At 39.7% G+C, this 16,804-nt stretch overlaps 2 protein-coding genes across 6 annotated transcripts in view; both read right to left on the bottom strand.

Annotated features, from left to right (window-relative positions):
• The window catches only part of tbc1d1 (TBC1 (tre-2/USP6, BUB2, cdc16) domain family, member 1), a 65,868-nt gene extending 64,015 nt beyond the window's left edge, over positions 1-1,853 (bottom strand). The window contains exon 1 of one of the 5 annotated variants that reach the window (XM_074630143.1): positions 1,677-1,853. The gene's annotated coding sequence lies outside the window, so the exon portion shown is untranslated. Of the gene's footprint in view, positions 1-1,296; positions 1,328-1,358; positions 1,511-1,676 lie in introns of those variants that run through there. The other 4 variants (XM_074630146.1, XM_074630142.1, XM_074630145.1 and 1 more) reach the window with 4 other exon arrangements.
• An 890-nt stretch (positions 1,854-2,743) lies between these two features.
• On the bottom strand, positions 2,744-16,070 carry pgm2 (phosphoglucomutase 2). Its single transcript, XM_074630141.1, has 13 exons — positions 15,852-16,070; positions 13,576-13,743; positions 13,117-13,308; positions 11,102-11,185; positions 9,860-10,053; positions 9,399-9,588; positions 8,816-8,913; positions 7,646-7,826; positions 7,299-7,392; positions 5,988-6,117; positions 5,692-5,884; positions 4,265-4,398; positions 2,744-3,850 (listed from the first exon to the last, which is right to left on the bottom strand). The coding sequence occupies exons 1-13, from the start codon at positions 15,924-15,926 to the stop codon at positions 3,748-3,750; spliced, it is 1,836 nt and encodes a 611-aa protein (XP_074486242.1). The 5' UTR covers positions 15,927-16,070; the 3' UTR covers positions 2,744-3,747.
• Positions 16,071-16,804: the final 734 nt, after the last annotated feature.

The following is a 16,804-nucleotide window of genomic DNA, read 5'->3' on the forward strand; positions in this document are numbered from 1 at the left end:
GGACAACAGAGGCGTTTAAAATGTGCCATGCTCCACTTTGCCATCCAGATAGAATCAGGACACTGCGTCCTGTTGGTGTGTTCTGTTCAGATCCCTTTTGTCTGAGACCATGCTGCCACACCAGCAAATTGTTTGCATAAATCTGTTTGTTTGAGACCATGCTGCCAACCCAGTAAGTTGCTCACAATGAGTTTGATAATTTGTTTTAGACAACGTATGGTTTATATTTTGAGTTACTTCAACATGTTCCATCCATCCATCCATCTGCAACCGCTTATCCCGTTAGGGGTCGCGGGGGGGGCTGGAGCCGATCCCAGCTGACATTGGGCGAAGGCAGGGTACACCCTGGACAGGTCGCCAGTCCATCGCAGGGCTTCAACATGTTCTCTATCTTAATTTAATGTGTGTATTCTTAATAGATCCTGGTACTGTTCTGGAGCGGTGTAATATAGGCCACTTACCTGTGAGCTAAAGTCAGATTGAGTAAGTAAGGCAATTTGTTAATTTTGAGAAGGAAGTGATTGTATATTTTGTTAAATTGTCTTAACTTATGTTTGTTATAATTATGTTCCGGATGGAGAATTTTAAAGTCTTTCACCCTTAAGAAGCTGATGCATTAATAATGTAAGATGACTTACCTCTTATTTTGTATTACTAATTGTGGTAAGCATGGTAATATATTCATTTCATTTGTTTATTGTGCAGAAAAATCATTAACATCAACATCCATATCTTCATCCCTTATCCATCCTTCAACCTCCACCCATTAACCTCTCTGAATAAATGGTTAACTGGCTTTTGGATCCTGGTGTTTAATGTGCATCCCAGCTAGAAGTTCAATGGTCCAGCATTAATACTCTCACACAAAGCAACAATGATCTAACTTAAGCCTAGAATAATAAGTCTTTTTTTCTACTGTGAATCAGCAGCAGTGTGGTAACCACAGGGTCATTTGGAGGGTACTATAGAAATGACCACCTGGTGTTGTTTACCCGACCAGAAACACATGACTTGACTACTGACCTACACTTTTACACTCTCAAGGACACACAAACACATGACAGGCAGCTGAACTATGAGGATCACACTTGGCTAGTGAGAAGGAAGGAGGGAGGTACAGTAGAGGTCCAGCTGACCTCACATGACCTACATGATCAATAAACAACCTCATAATGATACAAACAAAAGGTGTGTTAAAATTTGTATGTGGAATCACTGGGAAAAAGGTAGCAAGCAACTACGTCAATATGTTAACAGCTGGACATGATGAAAATGTTCATAATATACAGATCATACCAGCTATGGAATCAAAAGGTTCGCGTCAAGTTGGAGAGAAATAAAAACGCCTGCTTACGTACCTCATTATTTGACCTTAAAGTAGAAATCAATCCTCAATTTAAAGCAGCTGGGACAGTGCAGCATTCAATGTAGGTCGGTGTGCTGCAGCAGAGCAGCAACGGAAGTTACAATGAGGTTTTAGTTCCGAGGAGCCTCCTTTTTTATCGGATATTGTCATTTTACGCACGGCACAAGTTATTTTTACGCACGAAGTTACGCAGACACCAAAGCGCGTATGACTCATGTATGCTATTCCCAAATTGCTCAGTGGATATTTTTTTAATCAATTTAACATTATTATTATTCCCCTGCTCTTCTCATGCCGGCAGTCTACTTACCTGTTCTCAGAAGTCTGGTCCGATGTAGTAGTGGATTTCAGGGCAACTACATACGTGTACAGAGAGAGAGGCTTCACACAGCCTCAGCAGTCTCTAGTTGGAGTTAAATTTAGAAGACAGGGCAGACCAGACCTCCCTCCTCTCCTCTCTGTACTCAGATGGGGCATGACAAGTGCATGCTGCATGCATGCTGCTGACGGAGGATGAGGGCTGACGTGACCACACGTACAGCAGCATATGTGTGTGTGTGTGTGTGTGTGTGTGTGTGCTTTATCCCACACTGTTAAGAATTTCCCAGTAAAATACCAGTAAAGAGCTGGCAGCAGGGTTGCCTTTATGTTACTGTAAAATTAACATTATTATACTGTCGCTGAAATTTACAGCTTTGTACTGTTAATGAAAAATACAGTTTGAACTGTTTTTTTTTATTATTAATTTCACAGTATTTTAGTTAATTTACTGTTTAAGGATACATTATATAGCTGTTTTTCCACCTTTCTTTTACATTATCTTACTGATTTGTTTTAATGCACTATTTAGGTTGTATTTTTTTACATACATTTTAATAAACATTATTTTTTGCCTAGATGAATAGACTTAGCAGGTTACAGACATAGGAATAGTCACACTAAATACAATTAAAGGGACTTGTTAGGAAAAAGGCTATAATAGACTTGTTGACACTTTTCCCAAAATGTGTGTCTATAGCTGGCTACAAGCACAGAATGCAAACCAGAACAACATGTGAGTGAAGAACAATAAAGCTAATTCACTGTTTTTACAATCATGTACAATGTACAAGCCTCACATGTGCAGATCAGGTCCCAGAAGTAAAAAAATACTGCATGAAACTGTTACTGATGATACTTTAGACATCAGCAGTAAAGTGCTGTTTTTTAAGAATGCATTATAGCTCAGTTAAAAAACGGCCTATGAGCGTAATTTAACAGGTTTTCTTTTGTATTAACAGTAAAGCCCTGTTTTTAGCAATAACAGGTTAATACTGTTGAAATCCTGCTGTAAATTAACAGCAATTGTTTACAGTGTAGATATTTTTCTCCACATGGCACCGTTAGAAACTGTTTTTATTGAGTGAAATTGTATTTTGAGCACAGCATTTTTGGAATACGAGGCACATAAGTAAAGGTGAGCTGCTAAATACACATTTCTGGAGTCAACATCACTTAAATAATGGGAAGTAAAAAGGTCTTAGTTGTAGATTTCCCGATTTTCAGAGTCCCTTTTGGGTGTTAATTATTCATATCAAGTAATGAGCAGTGGGTGCATTTGGAAAAATGAATGTATAATATCTCCACTTGGTGGTGCTCTAAGCTTTTAGGCTTTTTTCCCCCCCAAACTAGCAACTCTGGAATAACAGCTTTTACAACTGAAAAATATTTTCAACTGTCACTTTCAAGGTCATATGATCTAAATATTACACTTTCAAAGTTTAACAGCAGTTTACAACATCCATTAAAGTTAGTGAGTTTTAAAGTTACATCAGTTTCTTTCAGCAGTTCTCATTTACACACTTTCTGTAACTCTTGGTAGTAGCAGCAGTGCAGTTGATGCTGAAGGAGGATGGGATGCATGATGGTTAAATACAAGTGAATATACGGCAATGTGTGTATCTAAACACCACAGTGAAACAGCAGGAATGACTGTGGCTGTAGAGTGGTGAACATTTTATAGTTGGGTTTAAAGCACTGAGGTCAACTCAATCCAAATGTAGCTGTGACTGCTGGATGTAAAACTGGATCTGGATCCATACCTTCACCCCAAAAACAGATGGCTAAACAAACTCAAAGTGGAGGTGAAAGGTTGCCATTAAGCCTGCAGATGATATAATAACAATAATAAAGTCAGATGCATCAGTGGGTATGTAATAGTATCTCTGGTCAAACTGGCAGAAAACACATTGGTAAAATTGTCATTTAAAGTGATTGTTTATCAAAATAAAGCTTGCATTAAATAAAGAGTCCCTTCTGGAGTAATTAAGACATTATGGGAAATGCTGGTCAGACAGATATCAGTCACAACTGGTCCTGTATGTGAATACAGTCTATCAGAGCTACTCCGGCTTGGGCTGCAGCTTATTCTTCTCTGGCTCGAAGAAGTTTTCAACAATGGCATCAACCAAGTCGTCCAGCTCCTTCTTCAGGTGCGTCACATCGCTGTTAAGAGACCAAAAGAGTCAGAGGGGAAAACAAACAATGATAATAAACGTGTTGAGATAACTGGGGGTTTCTATTTACGGTTAATACATTTAGAGCTAAAACAACTAGCTGTTCCATAGAAAAGTAACTGGCAACTATTTTGATAATCTGACAATTGTCATTTTTCAAAAATGTAACAATTCTTTATTCCAGCTTCTTCAAGGTGAGGAAGTGCTGCTTCCTCTTGTTTCATATCATTGTAAATTGGATATCATCAAGTTGGACAAGACATGTAAATCCATCAACTTGGTTTTTACTGTAGGAAATTGTAAACTTACTATCTTCTGACATTTTATAGTATAAATAATTAATCGCTACTCAAAATAATCATGACATTTGTCACTTCCTGGCCTGGTCTCTACGGTGACCTACCTGTTGCCAGGAGCAGCACAGAGTTCAGTGTAGTATTTGATTTTTGGCTCAGTGCCACTGGTCCTCATGGTGGCCACGCCCCCGTTGGAGAAGGTAAAGGTGATCATCTGACTGGACTTGGAGGTGGGAAGAACCTGGGACACAAGAGGAAGCGGTCATGGATGGATAGATGGGAAAACAAGAGAAATTCTCCATATACACATACAATACAAGAATGTCGCTGATAGGGCTGTACCGAATAGTTGGAGGCTTTGAAGCTTCGTTCATAACGTTGACATTCAAATTCTAAATCAACATATGAATGCTGCAAAACTTTTTTTTGCATGTCTATTCATTGTGTTTAAACTGAGTTATTTTGTACAGTTGCAGATCAAATTTAGTTGCAAATTTCCCCACTTATATCCCCACTTAGTAATAAAGGAATATCTTATCTTATCTTATCTTAAAGAGGCTGTTGTACTCTATTTGTAGAATCAGATTCCAGTGGTGGCTGCGCAGTAGTGATTCGTGGGTGACTGATCGAGGTCGGGTCCAAGCGGGCAGGTTACAAAGCAGCGTTCCGAGTAAGTTATTAATAACTTACAGAAATATTGTGTGCAATAGTCCACCTTCTCTTCCATTCTCTCTGTCACTCTCTCTCAAACAGACACACACACAGTGAGCGCTGTAACGCTCAGTCCTCAGTCCACACCTACCGGTACATGTATCTATGGTGATGAAACTGACGAGTTATATTCATTAAAGTTGATTTAACAAAAAAAGACTAACTCATTTAATCTGATGAATCACTTTACTCAAATTAAGGACTTTGTTTGAGGATTTTTTTTGGGTGATGACATCATAAAATATGACAACAGACATTCAAAGCTTCATTCGAAAACCTCAGTCGAAACTTCAAATGTAAAAAAATCCCCTAGTAGCTCACATCATCAGTTTCTGTGCATATTTTTGCAACTACTTCAGCAGTAACTGCCCTTCTGCAGAAAGTAACTTAAAAAAACTGAACCTGTAAAAGTGGGCTACTGAATGTTTTCCAAATTCCTCAGTATTGTCTCAGTGCATTTAATTAAACTTAAAACACACACAGTCCAGGTTTAAACCTGCAATAACTGGTCTTTCTTTGGCCTCTTGGGGGCAGTGGAAAGTTGTGAACACATTGACATATCATCAACCTTTTAAGTTGATATAGAGAACTTGTTAGCAAACAGTTGCTTATTTACACATCCAGCGGTTATGGAGCAACATTATCATTTTCTTGGGAGTCGTGTGTCTAACTATGTCATTTTCATAGTTATGGCTTAAAACAGTTACAGTATATCTATTGGCAGACAACGTAACATGCTTGCTGTAAATAAACTGCAGGTCACCGCAAATGTTTGTCCTGCTCTGAGTGGATGTACTGTACGTGTGTCCATGTGTGCACTTACAGCCTTGTTATTGGTCTGGTTGCTGTCGTAGCCGGTGGTCAAGTCTCGTACAGCAGAGATGGCGAAGCGACCACATTCAGTGGGATACGAGTCCTTCTTGCCGCTGTAGTTGCGCAGGCGCTCGAACAAGCTGCGGATCACGTCCTGGTCATGGCAGATGAAATATGAGTTCTTACTGAGGTGGTAGCCGTACCTGACGACGAGGAGGAGAGAAGAGACAGAGTTAAAGTCTGCAGTATCTTACAGTAGTAATATAAATCAAAGCCAGATGAGTATAATAAACACATGTGTCTTACTCTTCATAGATGGCAGTGACTTGTTGAGAAAGGCTGGAGCTTTTCGTGGCCAGATAGGAAATCATCTCTCCTGCTATGGCTGCAGCACTCACTCCATCCTTGTCCAATACAGAGGGACTACACATATACCCTGCAACACACACACACACACACACACACACACACACACACTTTCAGTTCATCCCCGGTATGCGTAAACCGCCAGCCGCTGTAGGTCACTTGCTCCTTTTATTAACAGTGCGTGCAAAGGCATGTGATTCCATTTACAGCCTCATAATCATGTTACATGGGAATGATCTAAAGTATGTGATGTTGTGTGTGTGTGTGTGTGTGTGTGTGTTTGAGTGAACATCTGTCATATCAACCTCAAACGACCTTTAACCCACTGCATGGTGTTTGACCGCTGACTAACCAAGACCAAGGTCCTCAGATGACACGTCTGCTATTTTCATGCTTGCAACATGGTTAGAACACCAGTGTGGATACACTTCAGTAAACATTTGCTGCTACATGCATTGTCAGGCAGGAGGCCACAGAGGAAGCTTCTGAAGGTGTAGGTGGGCTGTCAAGTATTATGAGATGTATTGTTAGAGCAGTTCATATATCTATATTGCAATATGTTAGGTATAGGACAAATAAGCAATTTAACTACATGTTTTAATTTAAAAAAGTTTAGTTTAAGTGTTGTCATTGTCGCATTAACCAACACCAAACACAAGGGGCCCCCATCCTAGTAACGTGAGCCGTGGCACCGCCAGCCGCCGTCTGACTTTCGTTGCTCCTAAAGTAGTGTTATTATGGTAAGGATGGCCTCTGAGCAAGGCGGACGACGTTACCAAGATTTTGCACTCAGCGGTTCACGTTACCGCAGTCTTGGAAACGGAGGGTGGAGGGGTACTCAGTTGGTTGCAATTTGCAACCACACAACTAGGTGCCGCCAAATTGTACACAGTGTCCCTTTAAGAAACTTTACCATTCTACATGTTTTAATAAAAAGTGCTTCAATAACAACGAAATGTTAAAGTTTTTATACATCATTCTTATCCATTTACTTCTACGCATACTCTTCTTAGCCGGTTTCTATTATCGAGTAAGGTGTCTCGGCCCAGTTTAGATCTTGTGAGCTGGCAAAACGATTCTGTCCTTGTCTGTCAGCTGACCCTAGATAAACTTATATCAGATGAATACTTTTAGGCAAATCAAATCAACTTATCTTGGGACATTGTGAAGATCATTACAAGAACAACTCTTATAATGCGATGCCACGTGGAAAACATTCATTTCTGTGTGTGTGCATGCATGTGTGCATACCTATGGCCTCCTCAAAGGCAAACAGAACAGTCTTGCCCTGGTCCAAAAGGTCTCTAGCTCGGTTTCCCATCCATTTGAACCCTGTAAGTGTTTCCTGTCCAAACATTGGTGAAGGTAATCGTCACGTGTGGTTTCAAATATGAATTCCACCAACATTTGCTTGACAATAGAGTGCATTTAACTGTATTGTTAATATCCATTAGCTACATTTTATCTTAAAATTAGCATTGTTGACAGCATTTTATGATCATGAGGACATCCTGATCCGATCTGTTTACATCTGCTCTTTTAAAAACATTTAGTAGAGTATGTTTTGTGCTTTATGCCTTGAACTTGACTAGCGTTACCTCAAAGTGGAAGCCTTCCTTGAGAGCGATAGCGCGCAGTATCTTGGATGAGACGGTGCTTGCCAGCATGTAAAGGTTCTTCACAGTAGCAGCGTCAGAGTTTTGCTGTTTCCAGCAGCGGAACATCCACCAGCCAAGCAACGCTCCCAACTCATTACCGCTGAACACTCGCCACTGTTCACTGACACAGAGAGAGAGAGAGAGAGAGAGAGAGAGAGAGAGACAGACGTTATTGAAGTACAGGCATGTAAACAAACATAATATCACCAGTCTGTGTTATTCACAGCATTTCCTCTGTATTGGTTTTGGAAATTTGAGGGTTTTAACAACACAAGAAGTTCATAATCTGCCATTATGCAAAAATTACGCATGGGATGATTCTGATATTTTTGGACTCACTCAACATACAGTATTTAAAAGTTGACTGTTTCTGGCAAAAACTAAATAAAGTAAAATATTAATAAAAAGGGATTCAGTATTTTCTTTTTCTTACTTTCTTGGCAGTGTGGAGAAGACTTTAAAACAGCATTGAGACAATGATAAAACTCGCAGATCATATAACTAAACAGTTAGATTAATACTATTCTATACTATAAGACTATTCAATTTCACATTTCACAAGGATTTTGGTGGTTAGTTATTTTCTAAATTCCTGGCTATGGCTCTGGTGAACCCACTTTCCATATACATGCCTCATCATCTTGATTTACAACATTTCTCCAAATTCAAAAACTCCTTCGCAAAGGAATTGCACTTGTAGCATGTGTAGGGTGGGATGTGCTTCAATGACAACAAAAAGTCGTCAAGTTTTTATACATTATATTATTTTTATGCGTAATTTTTCCTTTGATTTAATCACAATATCATATACCAAGATAATTCATTTTTCATATTGGCGCATGCATGCAGCTCTTATACAGGTAGGTAGTTCTAGGAGGCCAGAATTTAATGCATACTCTTCTTAGCCGGCTTCTATCATCAAGCATCAGCCCAGTTTATATCGTGTGACCTAGCAAAAGGAAGCTGTCCTTGGCTGTCAACTGACCCTAGATAAATTTACATCAGATAACTACAGATCAAATCAACTTATCATTGACATTGTGGACAGTGTTAAAATGTTCAAGGATGGAATAAGCATAAAAACACAATCATAAACACTCAAACACAGACCTCTCCTGCTTCTCAGCGATGGCCAGTCGATCAGCATCAGGGTCATTTGCCAACACAACAGTCGCCCCCTCCCTGTCTGCCAGTGCAAACGACAGTGTCTGCAAAACACACATTACACCTTCAACAAAAACACACCGTCTATCAGTGGTGGCAGAAAAAAAAAAGGGCACCTGCTCCACGCCATGGGGCACCAGCGCGCAGAAAGTTTTTGAGCATGTAGGGCAGCCTATATAGTACTTCATCACGTTTTCTCAATTTTAAGGCCACCCTAAAGGGCACTATGTCACATTTTCTCTACTGGAAGGGCACCCTAGAGGGCACTGCATCATGTTTTCTCAATTTTAAGGCCACCCTAGATAGAACTACGTCACGTTTTCTCTACTGGAAGGGCCCCCTAGAGGGCACTACATCATATTTTCTCTACTGGAAGGGCCCCCTAGAGGGCACTACATCATATTTTCTCTACTGCAAGGGCTCCCTAGAGAGCACTTCATCGTGTTTTTTTCAATTTTAAGGCCACCCTAGAGGGTCCACCAGTGGCGTCTAAAAATTAATGCATGTGATGTGAATGTTCAGAACATACCAGGACTCCCTTTCCCTCCTCAGGATTGGGATATTTGACGGTGGGGAATTCGGGGTCTGGATCTTTCTGTTCCTCTACAGCATATGGAGGGTGAAGGTCAAAGGCCTTGAAAGCTGACTGGACAAATGCGTGGCCAACGCCGTGCACAGATGTATGCACAATTTTCACCTTTGAACTCTTGTTTATGTCCCTGTGAAGAAATAAGTTAGAGTCAAGACATTGTTTTTCTTTCCATGTGTTCTTCCTCATTTCAACTCTGTAGTATAGTGTGTGTGTGTCCTAGTATGCCCTACAGTGGTATCTCATACATGCATTTCAAATGTTAAGCAGCAAAGCACAACGATGACAATCATCAATGGAGCAGTTTATCTAGCTCTACATCATGCCTTTCTCAGGTGTTTTAAGGTGTGGTATTTAAGGTGTGGTATTTGCTGCTCAGTAGGTAGTTATCTATGCAGCACCTGTGATGACAGTGGTTCTGGATGGCTTTGAAGTATTTTGTGTGGATGTCCTGGTAGGGATCTTTGAGCAAGGGGTTCTTCAGGGCCTCCTCTGTGCTCCAGGACTCAGGCCAGGGCTCCAGGTTGTCCTCTATGGCCTTGGAGATACCTTTGTCATGAGGAGACACAATCTGGGCTCCGTTCTCCCAGTACACCTGAGACACAGACAGAGCAGCAGGTAGAACAATGCATTATGACTGTAACTAACTATTACTTTCAATATTGATGAATCTGCTAATTATTTTTCATTTATTTATTCTTTATTGAGTCGCCGCTCTCCTCCCGGCGAAGTAGTCTCCTGGTGGCGGGGAGAAACGAAACGAGTCTGTGAGATCAGGCTGGTCTAACCTGTGTAATGGCAGCAACTGAAAGTTTGCTGAGTAAACTCTGAAAGTTTACAGGTTAAACACAGCGCTGCCGCTGGCCACCAGCCCGCTGTGGACCCCGGAGCTATACAGAAAATTTGCCGATATGAGCAAACTGGGTCTAATTTGTGTAACAGCAGCAAGAGAAAACTTTCAAAGTTTGCTTTTTACTGAGCAAACTTTCTGTTGCTGCTGTTACACAGGTTAGACCCAGCGCTGCTGCTGGCCACCAGCCCGCTGTGACACCCGGCAGGATGAAAAGAAGATACAAGTAGTTTTCTTGTTTCTGTTTTTGGATTTAATCCAATAAACAAAACGTACACGGACAAGTTTATTGGAATTCTAAATTTATAAATTAAAGTTCAAATTATGCTAATCAGATTACATTTTTCAATGCAATTATTAAAATTAATTAAACAAACAAACAAAAAATATAAACATCTGACTTTAACACACTACATCCTGATATCACACACAGAGGTATTTAGCGTCTGCAGATTGCAATATGTTGCCCGTTAGTAAAACTTGGCATCCACCAAAATAATGGACATAGTTCCTCTACTACTTACGAGCAACACACAGTAGCATTAGCTGCTACTACATTAAAACAAGTGCTTCAGGGGGCTTCCTTTCTTTGCTGCCGCCATTGGTGTTATTCAGCCACAGCATGTTGATGACCGCAGGGTCACTGGACACTGTATCTTTGTGTCCCAGGTGCTATTTTTATTGTCTCCGGGACAACGGGACATCCTTAATTTCGAGCGCTGGGAGCACTGTCAGTTTAAATTGTCAAAACCTTCAAATATAAGTAAGTAAGTAAGTAAGTAAAAGCGGTTACCTTGTAGCCGTTGTCCTGTTTGGGGTTGTGAGAGGCCGTCACCATGATACCAGCACACAGACCCAGCTGTGAAACTGCGAAAGGCTGCAGGGAGTCGGAGGGAAATATGTCACTCAAAAATCATACTATACTAGATCATAACATATATAATATATAATATACAGTGTACTGCAAGCACACAATGTGAGAGAAAAAATACAAACAAATGTTGACAGATGTATATAACCAGTCCTTGAAGAATATTATAATTGTCATTTTAATTCTAACAAGAACCAAACTGCTGACTCTGTTTCTACTACAAGTGATCTTGAAATGGGAGTTAGTCTGGCAAATCTGTTAAATATCTATTGCTATATGTCTATTTTCATCTTCTGTTAGTGGAAGTATAACCCTTCTTGTGTCTACCATAAATCAACCTGATTATTTACTATAAACTAGTGAATATCTTGTTGCAGCACGACATGCATGGGGACATAAAATCCAGGTGAAAATCAGTGAAAATAAGCATAAACTGATCAGCTCAACTGTTTTACAAACTGTGTATTTGTCAGACAGAAAAGACCAACATGAAGTGACTGACCCAGTGTGCCCACAATTACACAAACAAAATGAGTAATGTCAAGTGAAAATGATAAACTACTTTTATGTGTATGTATCACTAAATACCTGGTGTCAAGATCAAATCTCTGTCCAGGCTTCAATAAGAATATTAGGGCTGTACCAAACAGTTAGAGGCTCCATTCATAACGTTGATATCTGAATGCTGCGTAGCTTTTTGCATGTCTATTCTTTCCGTTTAAACACAGTATTTCTACACAGCTGCAGATAAAGATCAGGCTACACTAATGGTATTAGTATTATACTATTTGTAGAATTAGATTCCAGTGGTGGCTGTAGGATTGTTTCCAAATCATGTGATCCAAACATTTCCAATAACTCCTGAGCATTGTTAAGTCCATTAGTAAAAATGTATTGAAAAAAAATAGATGTAATCGTTTCCAAAATTCATGTTTGTTGTTGTTCTAACAAAATATTCTGCTTCAATCCATATTTGTTGCCGTTCAGTCTTTCAAAAACAACAGTCAATAAACTATTCGCTGTCCTGCTTGTGGCACACTGAGGAAGGCACACACCTGTATTAACGGGGCGGTCTAGCAGCAATCTAACAGCACCATAACTTACATTCATATAACCAGAATATCAAATCATCTATTTTTATGCCTCCGCACTGGCGATCGTCGTGGAATTTCTTCAAATTTGGCAAAAACATCCACTTGGACTCAAGGATGAACTGATTTGATTTTGATGGCCAAAGGTCACTGTGACCTCACAAAACAAGTTTTCGGCCATAAGTCAAGAATTCATGCTAATTATGACAATGTCACACAAATGTCTAAGAGGATAAAATGATAAAGTGAGAACATTTTGGACAGACATGGATGTAAGCTGCAACTCGACTGGTTGGCGGAGGCATATAACCACGAGGTGTTAATTCTAGTTTTTCCATTTTTTTAGGGTGATGACGTCATAAAATATGACGAAAGACATTCAAAGCTTCATTTGAAAACCTCAACAGAAGCTTTGAATGTAAAAAATTACATTTGGTACAGCCCTAAAGAATATCTTGTATGGTTTTATGCATGTGTAGTCGACTATAGACACAAAGTCATGTGAATGGTCACAAGTTTTAAACTGAGTATAAGTCAGTGAATCCTATGTGCGTTATGTAACCTATAGTATACGAAGGGGAAGTGTACTTTTTTAATGGAATTTGCCCTTTAGCTTCTGTCCCACTGTCACCTGCTAAACCAGCAAACCAGACACCAGACACCAGACAAACTGATCTTGGTTTCCAGCACAAATTCACCCTACAAATATAATAAAAAGCATGTTTAAATGTAATTGTAAGCAGTAAAATGATACTTCCGTTTTAAGGTATTGCATCATCTGTGACTGTTTCTGCAATGCAAAAAAAAAAAAAAAAATGAGGAAATTACAGAAGTTCAAGTGATTACCACAAAGGGTGTAGGGGTGATGTCAGAGAAGAGGTGGACCGGCACCCCTCGGCCGATGAACACAGCTGCAGCCAGGCTGGCGAAACGCTTGCTGTTGCCCCCGCTGGGAGGGTGGGCCCGGGCGTCGTACCCAATCACCACCCCTCGCTCCTTAAAGTTATCAATAGTTTCCTCCAAGTAGCGACAGAAACCCTGGCAGGGGGAAAACATTTAGGGAAATAAGAGAAAACTTGTGTGTGAAGGACATTTAACAACAGCTACAGGAAGTCGGGGAGAAAAGTAGCTGCACTGAGATCCTACAATGATGTGTAACAAGATGTTGCCGTGAGCTATGTGGCCAACCACGAGAGTTTGGAGTATCTCTTCAGAAAGCAGAGAACAAAAATCAATAATGTGAATGTCTGGCTTTGCATGTGACTTGATGCTTAATGTGTGGTAGTAGTTTCTCTATTAACCAACCTGTGTGGTCTGGATGATAGTGAGGTCATTCATACAGGATGTGCCAGGGCCCATGGCTGCTCTCAGACCTGCCGTACCAAACTCCATCCTGGAGGAGAAACATTTCTTCAGAGCCTCCACCGCTCCTTCTTTCACCAGGTCCTGCACCATCGACACTGTCTTGGGGTTCTGGGGAAAGAAATCATGCCCACATTTTGTTATACATGGGAATAAATCCAACATTTACATATATGTGTTAAAATGTAGAGCTTACAACTGGAGATCAGGTTAGCAAAGTCAGTATGATTTCTAATGTAACATTTAAAAAGTCAGTTTTAGTCTAACTTTTGTGTTACTTCTTAGTGTTGCCAATTGGTTTGTTTTGGTCTGTTATGAAGGGAAGTTTTAGCGGTTTTACTTTTGAAATTTACTTAAACTAGAATTACCGCCACGCAGTTGTATGCCTCCGCCAACCAGTCAAGTTGCCCTTTACATCCATGTCTGTAAATGTCATCACTTTATCCTATTATATACTTGTATGAATTTGTCAAAATTAGCATATAAATTCTTGAGTTATGGCCAAAAATGTGTTTTGTGAGGTAACAGTAACCTTGACCATTGACCTTCAAAATCTAAGCAGCTCATCTTTGAGTCCAAGTGGATGTTTCAGAACACATCTTTGCCAATGACTGCAGTTGGAAGTTAGCTGGATGGCAGAAATGTTGTTCCAAGTATGTTGTTCTTAAAAAACTAAGAAAGTGAAATGAAAATAGTTCATTTTCTGTCAATAAACTCATTGATTATTTCAGCTCTAATTCAGATTGTGTGCAGTGTCGAGGATATTTGTTCTCCTGAGTGACTGACTAGCAAAACTCAGGTAAACTGTGGTGCATTTCAATGTGAATGAATGATGTGTTCATTACTTAAACAAAGTAAAAACTTTACTAAAGAATTAGTCTGGTTACAAATGGCAACCATAAATACATTCCTATTCAAATGGTCCACTGAGCAAGCTGCCCTAATGCAATTATGTTCAGACTAATGAGCCAGCCTCCCTTTTCCAATGTGACCTGATTATTGGCATCCCATGTCTCTTTAAGACCATGAATGACTTGGTTGTGTTGGCCAGATGCATGTTAGTCTGGTTACACATCTGTGTGCTCTTTAACCACGTGTGACCCAAGCTTTTTCTCTGTGAAATTACTAAAGATCAGCATATCAGTCTGTATGGAGGAAGTCCATTGTGCTTTTGATGAGGACAGCAGGGAGGGAGAGGAACTGTATGTGAAGCTTTTACATTTGTTTAATGTATTTACAGCATAAATATATTAGGCCTTTCATTCATGTAACTAGATACTCCGAGAAGGTAATGCTTTGTGTTACAGGTCTGTTAATTCCAAACATTTTACTTGGATGTTTCCTGGAAAGAACTATGTGATTTGGTAGTAATCATAAGGTAAAAAGGTAAGCTACCATGAAGACCTGCTTCATTTTGCATGTTCAACTGAGCTGACTTTATAGGTCATACTAGAAATTAATTGACAATAACTATTGGTTTTCGAATTGAATACTGTCCATATATTCCCCCGTCATTACATAGACCTTGAATTTCCCTCGAGATCAATAAAGTTACTATCTATCTATCCATCCATCCATCCATCCATCCATCTATCCATCTATCCATCTATCCATCTATCCATCTATCCATCCATCCATCTATCTATCTATCTATCTATCTATCTATCCAGTCATCCATCTATCTATCCATCTATCCATCTATCCATCTATCCATCTATCTATCTATCTATCTATCTATCTATCTATCTATCTATCCATCCATCCATCCATCCATCCATCCATCCATCTATCTATCTTTCCAGAATTGTTAATTATACTGATTAAGATATTATAAACCTATAAAATATTATATATATATATATATATATATATATATATATATATATATATATATATATATATATATATATAATACAGCATTATAACATCACAACAATAAAGTTTAATTGATCAAAAGCTAATTATTAACACCAGTTGTGTGTATAGTTTCACTCTCACAGTACCTGATGCCACTTTAGAGTCATTTGCAGTGACAGTGTTTTCATTTTACACTTACTCGTTTTCCTAATGTTATAAACAACACCTACATTAGTACACTACACACTGGAATCATCACTGCAGGTCACTGGTTTGACCCAACACACTGGATCACTTATATAACCAGCCAGGTAACAAACTGACAAGCTGTCACAGGAACATGAAGCTAGCTGTTAGCTTACCTTGTCATACTGCAGCCACTGTTTGACAGCCTGGTCCAGCTTGCTGTCACCAGTTTGGGACAAACCCTTCTCCATTTCCTCTTCTTCACCGAGTCAAAACACTGTCCAGCTCACTGACTATGGTCACACGAAGTGAGTACGCTCACACTGAAGCTGTTTACAACGCAAACAAAAGTCCAAGTGCAACTGAGGATGTGTCCACTCTGCTGCTTGTCTCTTGGTTTGGCTGTCTACAGCCGCGCGGGGCGGAGCGACGTAACGCGTCACGAGCTTCTCATCTGTTGCCTTCACTGGTTGACGCTAAGTGTGGGAATTACGTCATATTACACATGAGGGCTTCGGTGACAGTTCTTTTAAAAGGTCCCATATCGTGCTCATTTTGCAGGTTCATACTTGTATTTTGTGTTCCTACTAGAACATTTTTACATGCTGTAATGTTAAAAAAACAACTTTATTTTCCCCCCATGCTGTCAGCCTGAATATGCCTGTATTTACCACTCTGTCTGCTTGGGTCCATGTGTACTTCCTGTCAGCTGATGACATTCACATACACTGCAACCAAGGCCTATGGAAAGGAGGCTGGGTCACGTGTCATCAACAGGACAGATAATAATGCACACAGTGCACTTTAGACTAAGCTACTGGAGTTACCCTGCACTGTACTCTTTTTTAACAGTCTCTTCTGCACTATATTCACTTTTTTAATAGTCGTGTATCACAGCTGTTACCCTGCACTATATTCAGTTGTAACAGTTTTCTTCATCTCCTTGTATTTTTATATCTGGTATATTTTTTTGTACTTTGCACTACTAGCTTTTTTACAGCCTTTTTACTAACATGTTTTGCACTATGGAACTGTGATGCTGGAAACTTGAATTTCCCTCGGGATCAATAAAGTTACTATCTATCTATCTATCTATCTATGTGTCATATCTTTGGGTTCACAACACATG

Source organism: Sebastes fasciatus, chromosome 3 (genome assembly GCF_043250625.1).
Source record: "Sebastes fasciatus isolate fSebFas1 chromosome 3, fSebFas1.pri, whole genome shotgun sequence".
Classification (NCBI taxonomy): domain Eukaryota; kingdom Metazoa; phylum Chordata; class Actinopteri; order Perciformes; family Sebastidae; genus Sebastes; species Sebastes fasciatus.

Bases quoted from the DNA above. Each gene is read 5' to 3' on its own strand.
- pgm2 (XM_074630141.1), bottom strand. From the start codon at position 15,926: ATGGAGAAGGGTTTGTCCCAAACTGGTGACAGCAAGCTGGACCAGGCT. The intron at 13,744-15,851 runs GTAAGCTAACAG...TTCTTTCCCCAG, and splicing joins AGTGGCTGCAGTATGACAAG to AACCCCAAGACAGTGTCGAT. The intron at 9,589-9,859 runs GTGCTGCATAGA...ATTTCTTCACAG, and splicing joins CAGAACCACTGTCATCACAG to GGACATAAACAAGAGTTCAA.